The sequence below is a fragment of the Tamandua tetradactyla genome, chromosome 12, assembly GCF_023851605.1.
Source record: "Tamandua tetradactyla isolate mTamTet1 chromosome 12, mTamTet1.pri, whole genome shotgun sequence".
Taxonomy (NCBI): domain Eukaryota; kingdom Metazoa; phylum Chordata; class Mammalia; order Pilosa; family Myrmecophagidae; genus Tamandua; species Tamandua tetradactyla.
This window is the reverse complement of record NC_135338.1, coordinates 39,839,858-39,864,315: the sequence shown is the minus strand read 5'-3', so window position 1 is coordinate 39,864,315 and position 24,458 is coordinate 39,839,858. Positions and strand designations below refer to the sequence as shown.

The window sequence follows — 24,458 nt, the reverse complement described above, 5'->3', positions numbered from 1 at the left end:
AGATCATTTGCTTCTTTTAAGAATAAAATAGGTTAACATGCTTAACCTAGGTTCAGAAAATCATTTCTGAATGAGAAAAATTAATAGGATAAAAAAAAAGGAAATAAAGTTTTAAAATAAAAGTCTTTTGGAATGTCCATTTATGACTAGAATTTTATTCAGTTCATAAACTTTGCTTTAAAATCACCAGTGCATTGTTTGTATTTTATTGTTTAAGCACCAACACAATTTTTGAGAAAATCTATAATTTTATTATATATGTGAATATAACATATATGGCAGTTCATACTACCTACTCTCCTAAACCTAAATATTATAAGCTATATTAAGAAGTGTTTCATTTGGATATATCATTCTTATACATGAAAAAAATCAAATGAAGCCATTTAAAATGCATAGCGGTTTGAGTGCACATAGAAAGAAGACTTACAATAATATAAATGCTAAGCAGAAAGAACAAAATACTAAATTCTTCTTTGAAAAAGAAGAATTTATGAACCTGAAGAAACAGCTCATATGACTTCCACTCTCAAAATGGCTAAGTAAAGATGTTTCTGCCTCTCTGGTAGATTGAATTATATATCCCAACCAAAACATGTTCTTAATCTTGATTCATGTTCCTGTGGGTGTAAACTAATTTGTAAGTAGACTCTGAAAATGTATTATCAGTTAAGGTATGGTCTCATTTGGGAATAAGATCTTCTAAAATCCTACTTAGGAGTAGCCAAACTGAATGAGGGCAAGATTGAGAATTTAGTCTGAATGACCACAAGTTTCAGTGAATGATGACAAAAGCTGGAAATCAGCAGGAACCAGATGAGAAAGCCACAGGAAAAAACCAGGAACATTTCATGTCACAGGAGGCAGAAATGGAAGCCATGAAACCCCAAGGATTGTGGCTAGCTAGCGCCAAAATACTAAATTTCTTAGGAGAAAGCATGGCTTTGCCAATGACTTGATTTTGGACTTCTAGCCTCTGAAAGCGTGAGACAATAACTTCCTGTTGTTAAGGCAACCAGTGGGTAGTATTTGTCAAAGCAACTCTGGCAAACTAAGACAAACTTCTGTCAGAAATCACATTAAAATGATAAGAATGTTAAGAAACGGAAATATAGATTTACACTTCGGCAAAACTAAAAGATACCAGTAACTCTAGGTCACAGAAAAATGAAGAAAATGTTGTACAATGACTTCAAACAAAGGAAAATGAAACCCAAGTTCCTGCCAAAGGGGGTAACAGTGGAAAGTAAATGTCTTTTACTCTGCCGAACACCAGAAGGGCTTTTGTATTGGACAAAAGAGGAGAAAGAATGTGGAAATTGGTAGACTGAAAGTTTCTATAAGGAAGAATTAAACCTTTAACTCTCTGTCCTCATCCCTAGCCCATGAAGTATATGCTTTGGAGAAATTGCATCAAAGGCCCTGGATTGGAATCAGACATAAAAGAACATTGGAAAGATAGGGTATATAAAATAGGAAGATTGCATCAATGTGGACATACTAAATGATGAGACCACTAGTTCTTAATCCTGTATAGCTCCAGAAAAGCTAAAACCTAAGACCTTCACATACTCTTTAATTTAGAGTCCCCCTTTACAAAAGTCAGTTAACCACCCGATTAGCCTACAATTTAATTATTTGTTTTCCAACATAGGTGTTATTTGACATAATTAATGCTATGTTATGCATTGATAACAATAGAGGTTGATTTAGTACTGGCTTCAAGTTCATGATGGGCCACACCCATCATTGATCTTGTGGCTACACAATCTGAAGTACATGGCCTCCAAGGCCCTCATGGCATGGCTAGGACGGAGGGAGGGAGTACACAGGCTCATAACTGCTTCAGCCAAGAAGTGGCACGTGTCACTTGAACTCATAATCTGTTGTTCAGAGCTATTCACATGGGAGATATAGGGAGTACATGGAATCGTTGGTGGCTATTAACTTTTCTACAACTCCGTGCAAAGCTATTTTCAGTTTTTTGCAGGACACTTCACTGTCTTTCCACACACCACCATAGGATTTTGTTGTTTATTCTTTAATAATGAAAATACATTTTAAATTTAAAAAGCAATATCTATCATATGCCAGCTATGTGTTGGCATTATGAGAGGGACTAAGAAGACAGAAATGCATGCAATACAGTCTCTGGTCTCAAAATTGTTTTGCCATTTCATCTCTTATTTCACATTGGCTTTGAAACAATTTTCAGGTCATTCCCTCTTAATGTTTATATTGTAGGTGTAAATCAGTGACCAACTAATCAAAGCCTCTATAATAAATTATTTGTAATCAACAGGGAAGGGTCTTGTGTCCATGTCACAAATCTATAATTTCAGATATTTTTCTCAAATCTTTTGAGAACTGCTCATCTTTACCTTTTCAACTAAAATAATTGTTGAGAACATTTTCTTCTTTATAATAACAGCACTTGGTACTTACAGGACCTCTACTAAGCTCCATAGATAAGTAACTACAAATTCATCTATTTTTCAATGTTGCCTTATGGTTTATTTCTGGTGTTCACTGAAGCAGGTTTATAAATTAACATGAATATGAAATGCTCTATAAAAAAGTTTCATAGCATATCGCTAGAAAGCAATTATCCAGGAAGAGTTTTTGTATCTGAGTCAGTCTTGCAAATATATCATATACTTTTTTGAAAGGAAATAATTCTTCGGAAGTAAAAAGAAATATATTTGTTTTAGAAATACTGTTAGATCTGTTCTTACTAGACTAAATCTACAACTCAAACTGCTTAATACAGTAGTACAATTGATTTTTAGTATTCTGATTCTGAGAATATTAATCAATTTTTTATAATATTTGGTTTCCTTTTGCTTTCTTTTTCAGAGTACCCAAGCAGCCTTGGACCATCTGGAGTCTGTGCCTGAGAAACTGAGCTTACTAGATTTCAAAGACTTCAGAGTAAGAAAGAGTTGGCTTGTATCTTACAATATTTTTATCGGAGTGAGAATACTTGACATCTTCCTAATGTGCAAAGAAAATGTAAGGGGAAGGGAGGAAGGACCAAGAAACATTGGGAACTTTTAACATTTCTACTTAACAGAGTTTATTGACATTTTTGAAGTTAGGATTGAAAATAATGGAATTTACGTATTAACACAATATCAGAAAATGGAGATTTTTTGCCCTGTTACTTAAAACTTATTTGGCTGCCTAAAGCTTTAATATAATCTAGAAAGACCTAAGAATTTATGGGAATTACACAATTCATTGACAATAATAATTTTTTTTGACTGGCAATTTTAGTTTATGAACTATCTTCTATTTTTTAATTACAAATTTCCAGAGTACTGATTTTTTTAGAGATATGATAGTTCACAGGTTATTTCTGTAGTATGATTATTAATTTACATTCCCCAGGGCTTTAGATTTCATATCCCATGCCATTTATTGATAAAACTCTAACCACAAGGCATTTCATTTACCAAGCCTTCTGCTCCAGAACGTTTGAGGCTAGAAGGAATAAATACATTTCTATCATCACAACTGACTTTTTTTTCTCTTTTCTGTGAAAAATAACATATATGAAAAAGCAATAAATTTCAAAGCACAATGCAACAATCAGTTGTAGAACAGATTTCAGAGTTTAGTATGGGTATGGGTTACAATACCAAAATTTAAGTTTTCACTTTTAGCTGGTCTAAGATACTGAAGACTAAAGGAAATATCAATATAATGATTCAGCAGTCATACTCATTTATTAAACCCTAACTTCCCTGTATAACTGTACATCAAAGATCACCTTTGATCTTTCTCCCACTCTTTAGGGGTATTTGGGCCATGCCCATTCTAACTTTTTCATGTTGAAAGGGGGCTGTCAATAATATGGGGTAGGGAAATGGAACAATCTGATGTTCTGGAGAGGTTGGCCCCTCTATATTTCAGGACTTATTGTAATTTAAAATATATATTTTTATTGAAAAATATCCGTACACATACAGTTCAACCATATTATACAATCGGTGGCTCACAATATCATCACATAATTGTGTATTCTTCACCATGATCATTTTTAGAACATTTGTATCACTCCAGAAAAATATTATAATTAAAAAAAAATTTCCTCATAGAGGAGGAATGCAAAGCACATAATCCTGCTGGCTGGTCACTCATGCCAGACAGGGTCCCTGTCCAGAGAACATTTTCACATATCTTTTCAGGGCTGCATGTGAATGAATGTACAATTTTAGTGATTTATAATGTATTGACCCTGTATGGCTGAAGCTAACAATGATGATTGTTTCCCTTTGGAAACTATAACTTATATTTATGTTTAAATCTAACATATTATTTGAGGATAGAGTGGATAGGAAATGCAGTTAGATCATGCCATACTGATTTTTTGGAAGCACTAATATGATGTGGTCTTCAAGGTCTGCACTATCTTAAAATTACCATTCATGAAGTATCTGGTAGTTCAGTAACTAAATATTTTTGAGTGAGAACCAGGGATGAGCTGACATATCTAGATATCTAGACTAACAGAAATAGAACAAAACCAGGTGTTTCTAGTTATGTTATCTAAGTTTTAATTCTTTCTCACAATTTGATTATGCATGTGCTGACTAAATCCTTTTCAAGGGATTATGAAACCAGCATCCAAGCGAATATAATTTCTTCTCACCCTTATATGGCCAATATGGACAGCAGGCAATATGTTTTACCAATATTTTTCCCACCTTTTTCTCTAACTAACAGAAATCATCAAAGTGAATAAAGGACAAGCAAGACAAGGTACTGGAAACAGGTGGCACTTGTCAGTTACAAATAGATGCCTGTCAAAAACCAGCATAAAAATATAAAAGTTTAGCTTCCAGTGACAACTCATTTTGGTTCCTGGTGGTCTATACTGAACACAATGTTATATGAACAATTTAGAAGTTGTATTTTCTTATACTGCCATAATTTTTTTTCATCATATGAACAAGTGATTATTAGCAAATCTAACGTATATATATATATATATATACACACACACACACACACACGTAGAGAAATTTGTAGGGAGAATATTTTTCAAGATTCAGAATTATAGTTTCTGATATTAGTCATTAAAATTCAAAGCTTAACTTGGAAAGGAAATTAGTGGCAATTTGCAAGAATATTCCATGTACTGTGTGGCAGGCAGTAAGTGGCTAATTATGTTTTCTCTAAGCTTCAGGGATAGTCTGTAGATGAACATAATTTTTCCCCATATTACAGGTGAGGAAACTGAATTTGGAGTATGTAAATTGGTTGGGACTGGGATCTAATTCTAGAAATAACAAAGCCCATGTGCTTTTCCCTGCTGCCTGTATCTTGAAACATTCCCTACTGGTGCTCTAATATCATCTTCATATTAAAAACACCTCATTTATCAAAGGAGAAGAAGGTGTTATACCAAGGAAGATAGGATTTAACAAATGGATATGACTTCTGAATCATTATGTTGATATTTCTTTTTTTTCTTTTTTATATGGGCAGGCATGAGAATCGAACCCGGGTCCTCTGGCATGGCAGGCAAGCATTCTTGCCTGCTGAGCCACTGTGGCCCACCCATGTTGATATTTCTTTCAGTCTCCAGTGTTTCGGAGCACCTAGAAGAAAAAAACCTCAAATTGGGAACAGTAACCCATACCAAACTCTGAAAGCTGTTCTATAACTACTTGCTACAATGTACTTTGAAATTTATTGCTTTCTTGTATATATGCTATGTTTCATAATACAAAATGTTTTAAAAAGAGTTCATTTAAATCAACTTAGCAAAAACAACTAGACATATCCTTAAATGAAAATATATAAGGCCTTTAGCTTATTAGGTATAGATTATATTTCTCAAACTCCTTAAAACTTTCTAAAAATCACTGTGCTGTAATAAAAATAGTGAACAGATAGTCCAAAGGCTATCTAGAATGAGCTCATGAACCAGACAAATCACTTACTGTCGCAGAGTCTGTTTCCTCATCCATAAAATCAGACCCTTAATATTATCTCTATAATTCCTTCTCACACTGGCATATATATGAAAAACATATTTATCATATATTTTTCTTAGTAGTACTATAATCTGTGACTCTGTGTGTGAGTACAAACCTAATTCTATTTAGTTAGGCTTGTTTTTATTTTTGTTTCAGTATGGTCATATTCTCTTTTCTCCCTCTACCTCATTTAAAGAGGTGGTTCAGCTCTAAAATCCCACGTCTGAACTGTACATATTTTCTAAGTGGAAATGAAATAGTACCAAGTCCCAACCTAATCTGCCACAAATTGCCTAGCCTTGAGCAACTTATTCTTAATTCCCTGGACATTAGTTTTCTTATAAAAATGATATCTTTGGATCCTAATACCTCTTCCTGGTTGAACATCTGGTAAATTTAGGGTTCCTTGGAATTTGGGGGTTGACTAAATCCCATGGATGGTCCTTCTCACGTACTAAGTTGCCTTCATTTTATTCTAATATCCCCCTAATTCATGGTAGAAATGTCTAAATCATTGGCAATAATGACTGCTTTCTGTGTTCCAACCTCCCTAAAAAAAGGAGGAAAAAATAAGAAAGAAAGAAAGAAAGTCCCTAGAAAATTTTTACTCTCTTAAAGTTAACTGCATCAACTTGGTTACCTGAATCTTTATGCTTTTGAGAGCAAATGAGAGCTCGTTAAGCTTAAAAATTTATAGGATATAGTTGTTAAAAGGTAGAATTTTGTTTGAGGACCAGTGAAGCAAAATGGCTCCAGTTTTAAGGGTACCTTTTTATTTTTTTTAACAATGAGAATATTTTGATGCCAAGTTGCACTCTAAGAAATGGTACGCAGCATCCACGAGTGACATGGTGTCATTAATCACTACCTTCAAACAGCTATTACTTGAACCTTTTCCTTTCACCTTAACAGTGTCAGTCATTTCAGCCTGGCAAGGGGACCAGTCCTAAAAGGAGTGCAATTACCAATGTGGCACCTCATTTTAATTTTTATTGTAGCATACAATTCTTTGGGGACCTGTGATTCCTCCTATATATCTCTCTAAATGCCTAAAATTTTTTATTACCTACATATCAATATTTTCTTTTTCTAAAGGCAAGCTCTGATTTTTCTTTCATCAACCATTTCAGACTTTTTGTTGTTTTTGCAGGATTCCCGTGGTTCATCTGAGAGAACTGATGGGAGATATTCTAAATACAAAGGGCACAGAGATTCTCTTCAGCTACATCGAGATGATACCAAGTACAGAGTCAAAAGCTTCAAAGTAATGTCCTTTACGTTCATTTTTAGTCTTTCGGTATTATCTACGTTACAGCTAAAACCTCCTAAGCAGCCCCTGCAGTGCTCTTTTAAGGGCATTTGTAAAAGAAAAGATTTTCCTTGATATATGAAATAGATTTTTCAATTTCATGGGAGAAGGGAATGAAAATCCAATGACTGTGCTTATAACTTTTTGTCTGGAAACTAAGCCTTACATCTATGCCATTATGACTTGATATATTGTTTGTATATTGATGGTGCTTAAAAAATCATGAGCCTGGAATCCCCTAGTCGCTTCGTTGGTTAAAATCTTAGTGTGGATACTTGCCCTCCTCTATGCATAAAATCAGCTACCCTCAGCACTGAAGTATCTAGTAGATCCAGAAACATATAGTCTTTGATAATTATAGCCCTGGCCATTCTTTTCCTGAGAATGTGAACTCCATGCTAATATGTCTGCTTATGGTTCATTATTATTGAACAGAAGCAGAAGACTGAAAGTTTTGGCTATACTGACAGAAAGCCTACTATCCTTTAGAGGTTGCCCAATATCTACCTGGGGTATGAGTGATTTTAAATCCATTTGACCTTGAACACCTCTTAGCATAGAGCAGATTTTCTCAACCTTGGCATTATTGACATTTTAGGCCAGATAATTCTTTGTTGTAGGGCCTGTCATGAGCAGGAAATATATTTAGCAGCATCCCTAGCATCTACCCACTAGATGCCAGTAGTACCCCTCGACCAAATTGTGGCATCCAAAAGTATCTCTAGTCATTGCTAAAAATCCCTGGAGGATAAAAACGCCCAAATTGTGAACACTGGCCTAGAGAAAATCCATCTATATTTGAATGTACAGTGCAAGTCAATTAAAAAAAAATGAGCTACTGGCTCTTCTGGCTTTTTTATATTCTTATAAACTTCACTGTGCATGGATATTCATTACACTATATGTATTCACTTCTTACGGTCAAACATAATTATTTCTAAGAAGCTTCTTTCCGCCTCTGAATGTAACAGGATAGAAAGCTCAGTGAATATAAAGTCAGTGTTCATTTCCAGAAGTCATTCCTAGCATACTTAAAATGAACACTCCGGTTCCCCATCTTAAACAAAAACTTAACACAATTACGTGAAGTTATTGATACCTTTACTGAGAAGAGGACATGTTGTGACTTAATACCTTTTTACCTTTTTTTTTCATAGATTAGTATTATTCACTATAGTAGTGACCTTGTTGTCTGCTGTGCCAATTTTTAAGTTCTCAGTAGTTTTCCAACATTCCCATCAGGTCCCAAAAAAGCAAGCATTTCTCCTTCATTTAAAGGAATACCAATAACCTTGAACAGAAGTGCGAGTCTTAGGCAACAATAGTTGATATTTGTGACTACCAACTATTGAGCGTCTATTAGAACAAGCCACATGAAATTGCTCTTTTTGTAGGTGTTGCGTGCTTTATGAACATAATCGCATTTGATCCTCACAAATGTCTTATTAGGTTGACACCATTATTTTTTTTCTTCTTTTACTGATGAAGAAAGCAAGGTCAGAGAGCAATTAAATGTATGAATCATGATTAAGACCTAAATCCAATAATCTATGTCCTTGACCACTATACTATAAATTTGGTCATATGCTTTAATTTTTCTAGAAATTACAAAATAAAGCTTATATTTTTAATATCATAAGTCAATTTTCTCGAAAAATGCATAAAACAATGCATGTATCTTATTAGTTCAACTTAGGTCTAGCTGCAAATGAAACATTGAAAACATTACATCCCAATACAGTTAGATTTGGCATCAGGTGAATCAGTGCTATTTAGCAACACCCAAATTGCAATGAATCAATGCAGTTTCCATAACAGCATATGGCAAAGCTATGAAAGTTTAACATGTTCAGCAAGTAATCTCCATAGAGTTCTCTTTTAAAATTATATTTGCAGCAGAAGAGAAAATCAGACCTGAGGTGTAAGAGAGGGCAATACTTGGCAAAATGAGAAATGAGTTTGAAATTTTTACAAATAGGTAGCCCAGGTCTAGAAGGGTGGGAGTGGGTAACAAAGCACATTTAGGATGGCATTTTTCCACATTACTATGGCTTAAATATTTTAAAATTTGATCCATTTCAATGGTAAATATGTAGACTTATCACCATATATGGCAGATGTCTGAACTGATGAGAATATTATATTTTTTGTAGTTATTGGAGAGGAAAATGTGGAGGCACATTTTTGCCAATTATGGATTATCACTGGTCTTTGGTTCATGTTTTCTATGAAAATAAGCTATTAAAATGACTGAGAGAGGAGGCAACTTCAAAAGAATCATGAGCTCAGATGGGTAGTGGGAAAATTATGTTAATCATTTATTGGCTCCTTAGATAATCAGCAGTGATACCTCTGATTAAATATTAACTTTCTGTAAAACATGCTTAAAATAAAAGGCATTGAGACTCTTTCTGTCAAGACAGAATCCCCATTAGCTAGATCAGCTTTAGAGAGCATTATTTCAGCGGCTGTTAACCTCCCCCACATTTTGCTTGTGCATGGATTAAAAAAAAAAAAAAGGACACTGCAAAGACTTGAGTGTACTGATTCTACTGAAAACTGTGGATCCAAGAAATGAGATAGTGTGTGTATTGGTTTCCTATTGCTGCCAAAATGCAATATACCAGAAATAGAACTGCTTTGAAAAGGGGAATTTAATAGTTTCAAGTTTACAGTTCTAAGGCTGTGAAATGTCCAAATTAAAGCACCAACAAAAGGTTACCTTCACTCAAGAAAAGCTGATGCCAGTGGTTTCCTCTCTAAGTGGCTGATGGCCTTCACTTAGCTCCTCTGGGACACAGTTCTGGGTTCTGGCTTACTTAGCAGCTAATGGGAAGGTACATGGCGATGTCTGCTGGGCTCTGGCCATGTCTGGGAATCTGCTCTCTCTGTCAGCACTCCAAGCATCCCCAAACGTCTGTGTCTCTGTCAGCTCTGAAGCAACTGTTTTCCAAGTGTCTGCATCTGCATTTCTAAACGTCTGTCTGAGTCTGCACTGAGTTTTCTCCCAAAACATTTCTCCTTTTAAAGACTCCAGTAAACTAATCAAGCCCGCCCCCTTGAATAGATGGAGTTACAACTCCATCTAATCAAAATCACCCCCACAGTTAGGCACATCACATCTTCGTGAACTTAAATCACAGAGCCATGCCCACAACTGGGAGCACCACATCTCTGTGGAGATAATCTAATCACAAGGATTGAATCAAATCAGGAATAAAGGGCATGACTTTTCCAGGGCACACAACACTTTCAAACCAGCACAATATGGAATTCATTTTAATTCAGTAAAAATATACTGAGCAGCTACCAAATTGCAAAGCTCTGTACTACTTGTTTGGGAGTGGGGAGGGGGTGGTCCAAATAGAGGCAGAATGCATGGTCTTCAAGGAGAAAATACCTTTCTAGTCATCAATTATCCTAATAGATCATTTCTGTGGAGCAGGGATTAGAAAACTATGGACTGTAGTCCAAATCTTACCCTGATTATTTTTGTAAATAAAGTTATATTGGAATACAGCCATACTCATTGATTTTTATATTATCTATGGCTGCTGAGTAGTAGCAACAGAGACTGTAGCCCCAAAGCCTAAAATATTTACTACCTGACCCTCAACAGAAAAGTTTTGCCAACCCCTAATCTAAAGAAAGAAGAAATTAACGATCTAGTCTTTTATCCTTTACACATTATGTAAAATATTTCCTCTTCCTTATTGACCCATCAAAGGAATACTGCCGAAGCTCTTTAGAAAATCATAGTACTTATCTATTCATTTAAGAAATGTTTATTTTGTGCCAGAAACTATCAAGAGGATGGGATTCACATTAGTGAACAAATCAGACGGACATGCCTGCCTTTTTGGAACTTCCATGCTAGTTGAACGATCTTCTTGTTTGTTGTTATTGTTATTACTAATATAACATTTAAATAGCATTTACTGAGTTTCTACTGTATACAAAGCACTATACTAGGGACTCGAGAATGGCGTAATAATAAAAACCATTACCAACCCTTAGGAATTCAGTCTTTACAAAAAAAAAAGTTGTAGTGCCAAGGAGAAAGGAATAAATTCTATAAAAGAGAACCTCATTAAAGTGCTGTAAGAAATCAGGATGGAAACATGCCCATGAATCTTTTGAAAACTGGTTTGCAATGATAAGGTATGGTGAAGTATTTTATCCACATCTCAATTTGGAAATGGATCTCTTTTGGTTTATAGTTATAGAACCCTGATTATATTACTGTCGACAGAGAAATAACTGTTGAAATATCAGAACCATGTTGGCAGCTGATTTCTCACATATTGCTGCTATTGTAAAAAGACAATGAAACATCTAGTAAGGCCAGACTACTGGTGAAGGGAAGGGACACCGGACACGGGAAATGTGCAAGTCAAGTTCACTTTCAACCCAAGGGTAGAGCTGGCCTCCTGCTCTTTTCTCCCATAGCAATCACCACAACAAAAGTGATCAAATTTCTAGAAATCTGTTGAGATTTTGAGCAGGACCAAGGTCCACAATTGCTAAGAGCATAATAGAATATTGTACTAAGCTGACCAAGCTAACTGAACAAGCCTGATGTAAACATTTATAGATAAAATTAAATTCAAAGCTGAATCTAACACAGCATTTTCTCTGTCTCTCTGTAGACAGCACATGTATTTCCTGGCCTCTTTTTCATCAGACTTAATTGGGTTTCTGAAGGACATACAGTCTTCCTTGCTGCCCCAGCTGTTTCAAATAGAACAGAATGTTCAAAAGTCAGCCAGTAACACAGCATTGCTAATCTGAATTCACGGAGGAGCATGGTTTTGTCCAAGAAATCTCCATTTGCTACCTGCCCTTTTTGTTCTCTACTCATGCGAAATATATGGTTTTAATTAGCATTGGATTTTTTAGTAAAATCACAGAAAGCATGTTTTTCTCCAATCCTTTCTCTTCCTAAAAGGAAAAATATTTCAGTTTCTATTTTGAGAGTTAGTATGCAACTTCTTTTTTAAGAAGCAGATGTTTGTACAGGATAAGATGAGGTAGGTGAGCAAGTGTTGATAATGGCTTTCAGCAGAGTTTATGAAACCAGACTTTGCCAAAGCCTTTGTCATATTAAAGGCTGAGTATGGTATAAGTACATAATTTGCTCCTGGAAGTTGTTTCTCTCTCACTGGATCTCTTTGTGATTTATTAATACCTTGCTTATAGCAATTAATGGCCATTAGGACATTCTTTCTTACTTGGCTATTTCTGTACATTTCTTAAATCTTTTAAACAATGGCTTCTGCATATTCCTGGTGCCATTCAAGATTGTAGGTGATACATAAACATTTTTATTTTAATGTTATTCATTTTAATGACTTTTGAAATATAGCATTGGTGTATTGTTTATATAATGGTATCAGTATTTCTTTGAATCAATAGTAGCAACCATGGGGACTTTGGGGAGCTTAACCACACATAATATACCCATAAACTCATTTATAGCCACCCATCCCCATCCTTTGATAAGATATCTTATGTAAACTGCCATGCTCCCCTGCAATCCTCAACCTATTTACCATCCTTTAAACCTGTCCTATATAGAAGTTTTAAGATACAAACCTAACTTTTGAGTTAATATAGAAGAAAAGTATAATATAAAAGAAAAGTATAGGTCAGTACTGAGTTTCAGAAATACTTTCTACTGGATTGTATGACCTTTGAGGTCAGACACCATCTGCCTCATCTTTGAGTCCTTCATACTCCAGAATACACAGTGAGCATTCAATACATATTAAACTGGTAGTTAAAAAAAAATGTTTTGTTTTTCCTAGCCTCAGTGTTTCTGGAATTCTATCAAATATTTGATTGTTATTTTTTCAGGACTCTTTTAGATGATACATCTGAAAATTTACAGGCAATCAAATCATGCTGAAATTTCAAAAAATCTTTATTCTTTTGAAGTGGTCAACACTAACCTACCAGCCATAATATTTAACTAGTTGATTTCATCTCGCTGTTTGAAAATTGAACAAAAAAGTGGCCAATTCAGAGGAAATTTTTTGTTGTTGTTGTTGCAAAATCTGAAAAGAGCAACCAACACGATGAGTACATAGATGAGCACTTTAATTTTTTAGACCTGTTGGAGCACCACTCTACCAAACCCAATTCCCTTAACACATGCTTTCACCTCTCCATGCCTTTGCTCATGTTATTTTATTTGCCTATTTTCTTCCTTCCTTACAAAGTCCATCTCATTACTTGAAGGCCCAGTTCAAATACCACCTCATCTAGGAAACCAAATCCATTCCTTTCTCTTCTCTTTTCCTAACACTTTATTCATTCCTCAGATTTGGTACTTAATTTTTAGTCTTCATAAACCAATAACCCACAACAGGGACCATATAGTATTAATCTTAGTGTATTGCAAACCCAGCAGAGTGCCTGACATTCAGAAGGCCCACAGAAAATATCTGCTGAAGGAATGCTCACAGTGGACCTACCATACTACCCAGACTTCATTCCAGTATCCTTCTTATAATGCAGAGTGTAGGTGAGCATCTGTGCACATAAATCTAATTTACTGATTAGGTACTTCTAATCTGTGATTAGGTACTTCATTAATTAATTAAGCACTCTGTAGGTATTTCCTACACATAGTATATAGATATGCTATTATTGCATAATATAGCAAAAGAAAATATTGAGGCCATACTAAAAAAATATATATTTTAAATAACAAAAAATACTTAAATTTTAAAACTTTGCCAAAGACTAAGTGCATATGTTTATAAATCCATCAGAAAAGTATCATAATTAGGATAAGATATCTGAGAATATATTTCAATCTCACTTTTTTGTAACACCATGAAGTCATTCCAGATTTTTAGGCACAGGGTTTTTAGGATGGTTTCAAGGCTTTAGAAGTACACGGTAGTTCATGATGGCTTCAGACTTCAAGAAACCTCTCATTTGCAGATTCCTTCTCAATAAGACAAAATCTTTCTGGGTATCTGCCTTAGATGAATTAGAACCCCAGGAAGAAATCGAGAGCCAGCCCCACCTACAAAGTGTGAAGTAAGTCTAATGGGGAAGTGGAAGAATAAGATCTGGTCTCAAGTATGAGTTGCATTAACTTTGGGACCTTCTTAACCTCTCTGAACCTGTTTCCTTATCTATAAATGGGCAAGATAACACCATGACACACAACTTGCTCTGCCACTTAAAAGGTTGAAACAAAAGTAAAATTATATTCTTGGAGTGAAACATTTGTAAACCATAAAATGATGTTCAAGTTGTTATTGTTCACTGCTGTGTCACCAGAGCTTGGAGGATATTAGGTATCCAGTATGGTACATTAGATCCCCAATATGTTGAATGAATGAAATACTGGTTCCAAGTCACTACTCTCAGTAATTTTTTTTAGTCCTAATTATTTATTAAGTAATAATACTATTAACATTTATTGAATGATGCAGACATGTGCTCAGTGCTTTCTAGGAGATGTTTTGCTTATTATCACACAGTGAATTGTAGTGCAAGGAAGTAACCTGAGTATTCTGACTCTAGTATTTCTAGCCACTGTACTCAACTGGCCATTTGAATACTATAAAGGTTTAACATGTTTTTCAAAGAATCTCCATATGTCTCTCTTTTTTCCTACCATATGTTTAAATGATAAATGCTATCACATATTTCAACCTATTCCAAGTATATTGAGTCCATATTCCTCATATACGGATATCATCTTGAAAAGTTAAAATACATAGATAAATTGTGAGGGCTCTTTATGTTGGAGGATGATTACCACATATAATTATCTTAAAAATTACAGGCATTTATTGTCAGTCCATTAAGTTGTCTTCCTTCAGTCATTCATTCAATATACCCTTACTGAATGTCTAAAATATGACAGGTTCTGTACAATACTTTGGGAACTCACAGAAACAATTCAGAAAAGGTGTCATCCCTCAAGAAACTCACATCTATGTGGAACAACTAATACAAATGTAATTAATATACATATCTACTCTGCCGTACCTGGAGTAGGTGGAAGGAGAGAGATAAACTGCTGAAGGTTGGAGAAAGGAGGTGAGAGTTCAGAAAAACATGACAGAAAGGTATAAAGTTTGGACAGATGAAACTGAGAAAGCAGAATGCAATTATGTGTTGTAAACTTGAATTAGAAGGATTTTTAACCTTGTGATTTGACTAAAAGTAATTTTTAGCAATAACGCTAAATAATGTCATTGATATAATTTTTACCACAATTATTAGGTATACCATGTTTCTTCATTCAACTGGAGATAGTTCTAGTGTCCTATAGACCCATAATCTAGTCCCAGATCTGCACCAACTGTCTGTGTGAATTTCAGCTCCTTTATCTGTAGACTGATGGGTTAGAGGTAGGAGTGGACCTGAGGAGTCATCTAGTCTTTGACTAAATATTGCCATAAACCTATTCTATACAAGATAGCTTGCTAAATGCTGTGGGATATCCATGGATGGATAAGAGAATACACAACGGCTAAGAGCTTGGGCGATAGATCCAGACTGCCTAAGTTTGAATACTAGGTCTGCATTTAATAGCTGTGCTATTTGGAAAGATAATCTAGCCTCTTCAGGGCTTAATTAACTTATTAACCTAAATTCCTATCTCAGGTTATAGTGAAGATTGAGTTAGTACACATGCCTGGCACATAATAAATACTCAATGAGTGACAGCTATTATTGAGCCACAGTGTCTACTTTCAAGGACTTTAGGATCTAGTGCATAAGAAGGGTCATGTACATAAATAATCATAATAAAGGATAGCATATGACAAATGAAAATACCCTTGAGACCAATCCTCTGTTGTGGGATTCAGAAAATAAAAGCAATCACACAACATGTTTCACCATATTTTATTAAGGGAACATGCTAATCTTTTCTGTATTATCCCAATTTTATTCTAAGTTCTGCTGAACTGACATAATAATTAAATGATTTCTAGTGTATCTCTCTAATGTATATGTTTAGCATGTCTAGAAAAAAGATTCAATGCTGAGATATGAAAAGTTGGACATAATTTACTCTGGTTTTCAACAGATTTTGATAAGGATTCACATAAATATATATATTTTTTACTTTTATTTTCATTAAAGAAGTTGTAGGTTCCCAGAAAAATCATGGAGAAAATATTGAGTTCCCATATACCTCCCTAATATTAACACCTTGCAGTAGAGTGGTACATTTGGTAAAATGGATGAAAGAATATTATTATAACTGTACTATTAACTATAGTACATGATTTACATTAGGGTTCCCTGTTTGTATTGTACAATCCTATGGGTTTTATTTTTATTCTAATAACATATACATAACCTCAAATTTCCCCTTTTAACCACATTCAAATATATAATTTAGTGCTGTTATTTATATTCACAATGTTGTACTACCAACACCACCATCCATAACCCAAACTTTTCTATCATCCCCCATTAAAAAGTTTATGCAGTTTAAGCATTAACTCCCCATTTCCTATCACCTGGTATAAGGCCCCGAGTAAATTATATTCTAGTTTCTGACTATGAATTTTCTTACCCTAATTACTTCATATCAGTGAGACCATACATTTGTGGGTTTGTTTTTTTTTTTTTACATGGGCAGGCACCAGGAAACAAAACATTTTTTTCTTTTTTGTCTGGCTTTATTTCACTCGACATAATGTCTTTAAGGTTCATTCATATTGTCACATGTGTTAAAACTGCATTTCTTTTTACTGCTGAATTATATTCCATTGTATATATATATATACCACATTTTATTCATCCATTTATCTATGGATGGAACTCAGATTCCTTCCATCTTTTGGCAATTGTGAATAATGCTGCTATGGACATTAATGTGCAAATAAATATGTGTTTGAGGCCTGTTTTCAATTCTTTTGGGTATGTACCTAAAAGTGGTATTATTGGGTCATGTGGTAAATCTATACTTACCTTTCTGAGGAACCACCAAACTGATTTCTTCAGGGGCTGCACCATTTTACATTCCCACAAACAATAAATGAGTGTTCCTGTTTCTTCACCTCCTCCTCAATATTTATCTTCCATTTTTTTAATGGTAGTCATTTTAGAGGACAGTATCTCATTATGGTTTTTATTTTCATTTCCCTAATGTCTACTGATGTTGAGCATATTTTCACGCAGTTTTTGGCCATTTATGTATCTTTGGAGAAATGTCTGTTCAAGTCTTTTTGCCCATTTTTTGTCTGGATTTTTTTTGTGTCTTTTTATTGTTGAGTTATAGGATTTCCTTGTATATTCTAGATATTAGGTCTTATTGAACATGTGGTTCAAAATATTTTCTCCTGTTCTGTAGGTTGTCTTTTTACTTTCATGTTAAAGTACTTTGAGACACAAAACTTTTTAATTTTGATGAGGTCCTATATATCTGCTTTTTCTTCTGTTGCTTATACTTTCGATATAAAATCCAAGAAACCATTGCCTAACAGAAGGTCCTAAATATGCTTCCCTGTGTTTTCTTCTAGGAGTTTTATAGTCCTGGTTCTTGCATTTAGGCCTTTGATCCATTTTGAGTTGATTTTTGCATAAAGTAGGGAGCTACCTTCATTCTTTTGCACATGGACAGTCCAATTTTTCCAGCACGAATTGTTGAAGAGACTATTATTTCCAATTGAGTGGACTTAGCCATAGATCTGAGGGGTGATTTCTGAGATCTCAATTCAATTCCATTGGTCTATATGTCTGTTCTTGTGCCAATACCATGCTATTTTGATCACTGTGGCTTTGTAATAATTTTGAAGATCAGGAAATATGAATCCTCCAACTTTGTTCTACTTTTCAAGATGACTTTGGCTAAGCAGGGCCCTTTCCAAGTAAATCTGATGTTAGGCTTTTCCATTTGTGCAAAGAAGGCTGTTGGAATTACATTATTTTTTATAAAATGGCCATGATTAAGGGACAGAATCTTAATATGTTAAAGCTAGTTAAGCACTGTGAAGCAATCACTATGTAAAAAGTATCTTTCTCAAACTGCTATATGTTTGTCCTTCGTGTAGGGCAAGGACTAGCTACATAGATATCCTGAGAGAAAGACTCAATAGGTGGTAGCTACAAAATTTGTTTCCATTAAATCTAGGAGGAATTGACTTCTTTCTGGAATGTAGAAGGAAGTGATAATAGTTATGGATAATAGGCCATGAGTCATGGAATAATCCATGACTTTTTAAAGATAGGGAACAGCAATAGTGGTTGATTAGATTCAGAGAGTTTGACTTACCTACACATAATCTTTACCCATATACAACCATATAATTCTTATTTTCTGCTTTATGAAAAATAACTTTCCCAAATAATTTTCTCAAGAAGAAAATTAGGCAAGGAAAGATTATGAAAAAATTCATTTATAAAGATAACATTTATAATCATCTCATTTGAAAATCCTAGGTACTAAAAACATAAGGGATATCAATTGAATTTGTCATGAGCTTTTAATAAATATGTCTTAACATAGCCATATAAATGATCATTTTCCCCTTTAGATAGTCACTTAAGAGAATAAGCACTTATTCCAAAGAGGCCACCATCATTAGAACATCTTGGCATCTCTGCATTTATTTTTTTAACCCAGTGGCACATTCTTACATTTTTATCCACTGTGAGCAGATTTGTATCTGAAAATAGATTATAGTCAAGTGGAGTCAAATCTGAGTTAGGTAAAAAAGCTGTGAAAAATATTTTTTCATCAGTGATTTGCTAGGACTGTAAAATTTTATACAATAAAATATGAATTGGATAAATGCAAATCTATCATTACCATTAGAAAACCTGCACAGAGAGCCTCAGGTGGCCTGATCTATCACAGTTTTTTCATGAGTCTATTCATCTGGTGGATGAATGTTGCTTTGGATTTATAATATTGTATAAATTTGGATTTCCCATAGTAAAGATATTTTGCACATTTAGAATTACTTTTTGTTCAGTGGTCCTGTTAAGATAGATTATAATTATAAAATGTTAATGCTGAGAAGACTTAGTGATGATCTGGTATAGCTCTCTCATTTCCATTCCACTGCTACCATATTAAGTTGTGGAATATTTCCATGAGTAGATAGAAGGATAGAAAGATGGAAATAATCAAACGCTCACCCTGATGGAGATTAAAATCTAAAATAGTGGTTACACATATTGACATATAGAGGGCAGAATTTAAGTGAACTGTCTGCCCAGACTGAACTTTGAAAAAGGAACATTTACTGAAGAAGAGGTTAAGCTTTCTCTAGTACTGGTGGAGATCTGAAAATTAAAAGGGGGGTAGAGATGGGGGAATTGGACATTATTAAGCTAGAGACAAATTCAGGAAAACATTTCTGTTTAGAAATGTTTAGAAATACATAAATGTTTTTTCCTTCTCTCCAGAGGAAGGGTTGGATAAACTAATATTTAATATCATTTAGAAATGCATAAATGTTTTTTCCTTCTCTACAGAGGAAGGGTTGGATAAACTAATATTTAATAAAGTAAATGTATCATTTCTCTTATAAACTTTGAACTTATAATATCCTGAAAGAAAATACTTGGTGCATGTCATTAAATATTAATCATTAGTGATCATTTTAGCAAAGAGATTTTGTCAGGTTGGAGCAGCTTTTAAGAAACCAATTACAATCTGGGTTATGAAAGAGAAGTGGAAGAAGCCCAGGGAAAATATTAGAAAATGCAAGTCCCTTCACCCAGTGGAATTTTTGCAGAGAATTCTGGCTAACTAGCTTGTTGGGACTTGACAGCAATAAAAATAGGTCCTTGTGCTAAGGATATAAGAATTGGTAAAATGCAAAAGCTGTGATTATTAAATTTCAAAAAATCTTCCTTTTAACACTTCATTTTTTTTATTACAAAGAAAGTTAGGACTTAGAAATTAACATTCAGCTTAAGGTCAACTTGTAGTGTATATATATATACAAATTCCACAAACATTAATATATAATTTGAGGACATAAAGTTGTTTCTTCATATTCTGGTAAGTATATTGATTGTTCACAGAATGTTAATTTTTCTTCAGTTTATTGTTTTAGGGTTCATTTCACTAGTTATAGTGCACGGTGAATATGAGGACGCTCTTTTTGAAGACTTATGAAATGTTAGAACTTGAAGATATACTTGAGTTAAACCTCTTCATTTTCTATATAAGAAAAAAATAAATGTGAGTGATGAGTAAATCAACAATTATGAAGGAAAGGGATAAGAGACCTAAATGTGTACATTATATATTAACAGAGTTTCAAAATATATGAAGCTAAAACTAATAGAACTGTCAGAAGAAATAGACAAATCCATAATTATAGCTGGAGAGTTCAATATTCCTCTCTCAGTAATTGATAAAACAGTAGGCAAAAAATATCAGTAGATATAGAAGACTTGAACAACACTATCATCCAAGTTGACCTAATTGACAGTATAGAACACACCACCCAGATTGCATGTTATTCAAGAGCACATTGAGTTTTCACCAAGATGGACCATATTCTACTCCATAAAACAGACCTCAATACATTTAAAAGAAAATTAAAATTATATAAATTGTTATCCAACTACAAAGGAATTAAACTATAAATCAACAACAGAAAGATATCAGAGAAATTCCCAAGTATTTAGAAATTAATCAACATATTTCTAAATAATCCATGAGTCAAAGAACAAATTAAAGTTTAAAAATATCTTTACATGAAAAATGAAATCACCACTACTTACCAAAATTTGTGAGTTTGGAGTCATCAAAATGGCAGAATGAACCACTCCAGTGCTCCATCACCTCACAGAAGCTCTAAGCAACAAACAAAAGCTGACAAAACTATCGTTCTCAAAGCTTCAGAAAGCAGTTAAAGGGTTAAAGTAGCAGGACAACCACCAAATCAAGAAAAAGGCAACTTAAAAATTGTGGAATCTCCCAGTACTCTTGATGCCCTCTCCCCCATCCTGTCATCAGCTTGGCTGGTGTTGGCCTACTTTCCCATTGCAGATCCCTGATTATTTTGGTCTGGAGGGAGTAGAGTAACCTTTGTGCACATACTAGGAGTATGTATGGTTGTGCCAGTCTGTCTGGTGGCAGCCTGAAGGACTGAGACAGAACACTCATCACAGTTTCACCATCCTAGAACTTGCTCTGCATGTAGAAAGCAGCTCACAGAGCTCTCTTAGAGGATACTGTAGGACAGTCAAATAGCAGTTGCCTGGGACTAAAGTTTACTGGTTGTGGGGCATATAGCTCAGTAACTAGGCACGTGAAGAGGCACTGTTTCCTAGGGAAGATCAGACATTCAGATCTGAGTAAATGGTAGAACTCCTAGGGTTACATATATGCCCAGGAAAGATACATGTGCAGAAAATCTGCAAAAAAGATGATGGGGGACCCTATTCTTTTGCCTTGGGCTATCACCTAAATTTATTGTTAGGACAACTAAGATCTTAAAGAGAACACAAACAAGGCCCATTTGCAAAGACTGAGAAAGGTGCTTTTTTTCCCTTTTTAGTCTCCTTTTTCTTTTGCTCAGCTCCTCAAATTCAAATAAATCTTTGTCATAATACTAGCTGAATGCAACCTTAAGGAACAGATGCTTCAGTGTCTAAATTTTAGAGATCACACATTAAAAAATCAAAATGTACAATTTGCAAAAAAAGATTACAAAACATTCAAAGAAACAGGAAATGACAGCTTTACAAAGGAGCAGGATGAATAATTAGAGGCCATTAACAAGGAAGGTCAGATATTGGAAAGACCAGACAAAGATGTTTAAAAAACAGTCAGAAATATGCTCCAAGAGGTAAAGGAAAACATGAACAAAGAACTAAAGAAAATCAGGAAAACTATAAATAAACACAAATAAATGTGAATGAAGAGATGGAAATCATGAAAATGAATCAACCACATCTGAATAACATAGTAACAGAAATAACAAATTCAGAAATAACACTGAAGCATCTGTTCCTTAAGGTTGCATTCAGCTAGTATTATGACAAAGATTTATCTGAATTCGAGGAGCTGAGCGAAAGAAAAAGGAGACTAAAAAGGGAAAAAAATCACCTTTCTCAGTCTTTGCAAATGGGCCTTGTTTGTGTTCTCTTTAAGATCTTAGTTGTCCTAACAAATAAATCTAGGTGATGGCCCAAGGCAAAAGAGGCTTAACAGCAGATAGAAGCTGGCACAAGAATGAATCAGTAAACATGAAGATAAGACAATTGAAATTATTCAGTCTGAGGAGTAGAATGAAAAAAGTGAACAGTGCCCAAGAGATTTGTGGCGCACCATCAAGTATACCAATATATGGTATGCTTTGTGGGAGCTCCAGAAGGAGAAGAAAGAGAGAAAGGGACATAGAAAATATTCAAATAAATAATAGTTTAAGACTCCCCAAATTTAATAAAAAACGTGAATATACACATCCAAGAAGCTTATTGAACTCCAAACAGGATATATCCAGATAGATCCACACTAAGACATGATAATCAAACTGTTGAATGTCAAAGATAAAGAGAATCCTGAAAGCTGCGAGGGAAAGGCAACATGTCATGTCCAAGGGAATCTCAATAAGGCTAAGTGCCAATTTGTCATCAGAAACCATGTAGACAATAAGGCAGTGGGATGACATTTAAAATTCTGAAAGGGAGATTGTCAGACAATTATTTGGCAAAACTGTCTTTCAAAAATGAGGGAGAGGATCACAGTGGCTCAGTGGCAGAGTTCTTACCTGCCATGCTAGAGACCTGGATTCGGTCCCCAGTGCCTGCCCATGTAAAACAAAACAAAACAAAAAAAAGAGGGAGACATTAAGACATTCCCAGGTAAACACAACTAACTAAGGAGTCATCACCACTAGACTGGCCCTGCAGGAGATGCTAAAAGGAAATTTTTCTGATTAAAAGGAAAGGACACTGGATGGTGTGACGTGGCTCATTGGCAGAATTCTCACCTGCCATGCCGGAGACCTGGGTGGAATTCCCGGTGCCTGCCCATACAAAAAAAGAAAAAGGAAAGGACACTAGACAATAGATCAAAGTCGCGTGAAAAAAAAAGATTTGGGGTAAATGTAATGATATAGGTAAATATAAAAGCCTATATAAGTACTTATTCTAGTTTTTGCCTATAATCCCACTTTTTGCTTTCTACTGGATCTAAAATACAAATGTATAAAAGTAATGAAAAATCAATAGCTTGGGACTTATAATGCATAAACATGTAATATGTGACAAGAACTATATAAACAGGGCTATGAGAACAGTTTGTGTATGCTATTGAAGTTAAATTGGTATCAAACCAAAAAAGTTTATTATGCTTTTAGGATGTTGAATGAGGGAGAAAGGGGAGTTAATGTATAATGGATATAAGGTTTTTGTTTGGGCTAATGGAAAAGTCCTGGTAATGGGTGGTAGTGAGGGTAGCACAACATTGTGAGTATGATTAATCCAACTGAATTGTATGCTTGTGAATGGTTGAGATGGGAAAGTTTATGTTGTGTACATATTGCATCAGTGAAAGAGAGAGAGCGAGAGAGAAAGATTAAAGAGACAGTAATAACTAAAGGCAATTCATGACCCTGAACTGGGTTTAATAATGGAGGAGAAAATACCCAAGAGGCATATTTCAACACTATATTTCTTTAACTTTATAACTGTACTTAAGGTAATTAAATGAGTGAATATCTTTGTTCTTAGGAGATATACATTGATGTGTTATGTGTTCAAGGAAGCTGATGTATATAACACATGTTTAGAAAATAGAGATATGTGGATGGATGGATGGATAGATGGTAGGTAGGAAGTAGATGGGTGTATGGATGGATTAATAGAGTGATATGGCAAATATGGCAAAACATTAAATTTGGTGGATCTGGGGGGAGTATGTTGAAGTTCTCTGTATGGGGTCTGTATTAGTTTTGTAACTATCCTGTAAGTTTGACATGATTTCAAAATAATTTTTTTTTAAATTGTGGGGCTAACCTAAACAGTGCTCAGAGAGATGTTTTATGTGCCTACATTACAAAGGAAGAAAGGTCTCAAAACAATCATCTAAGCTTCCACCTTAGGAAATTAGGAAACCAAAACCAAATTAAACCCAAAATAAGCAAAAAGAAGGAAATAATAAAGATAAAAGCAGAAATCAATTAAATGAAAAGCAGAAAAATAGAAAA

The 24,458-nt window shown here is 34.5% G+C and overlaps 1 protein-coding gene and 1 long non-coding RNA gene across 10 annotated transcripts in view; one reads left to right on the top strand and one right to left on the bottom strand.

Annotated features, from left to right (window-relative positions):
* Window positions 1–24,458, top strand: part of CEP128 (centrosomal protein 128) — a 667,241-nt gene that overhangs the window by 629,466 nt on the left and 13,317 nt on the right. For all 7 annotated transcript variants that reach the window (XM_077123220.1, XM_077123226.1, XM_077123222.1 and 4 more), the window contains 2 exons: window positions 2,857–2,931; window positions 7,138–7,251. In XM_077123220.1, the coding sequence (XP_076979335.1) occupies window positions 2,857–2,931; window positions 7,138–7,251 (189 nt within the window). Of the gene's footprint in view, window positions 1–2,856; window positions 2,932–7,137; window positions 7,252–24,458 lie in introns of those variants that run through there.
* LOC143652076 (uncharacterized) overlaps window positions 20,150–24,458 on the bottom strand; it is a 46,722-nt gene continuing 42,413 nt past the window's right edge. For 2 of the 3 annotated variants that reach the window (XR_013160388.1, XR_013160390.1), the window contains 2 exons: window positions 21,025–21,097; window positions 20,150–20,455 (listed from right to left, as the gene is read on the bottom strand). This is a non-coding gene — a long non-coding RNA (uncharacterized LOC143652076). Of the gene's footprint in view, window positions 20,456–21,024; window positions 21,116–24,458 lie in introns of all 3 variants that reach the window. The other variant, XR_013160389.1, reaches the window with a different exon arrangement.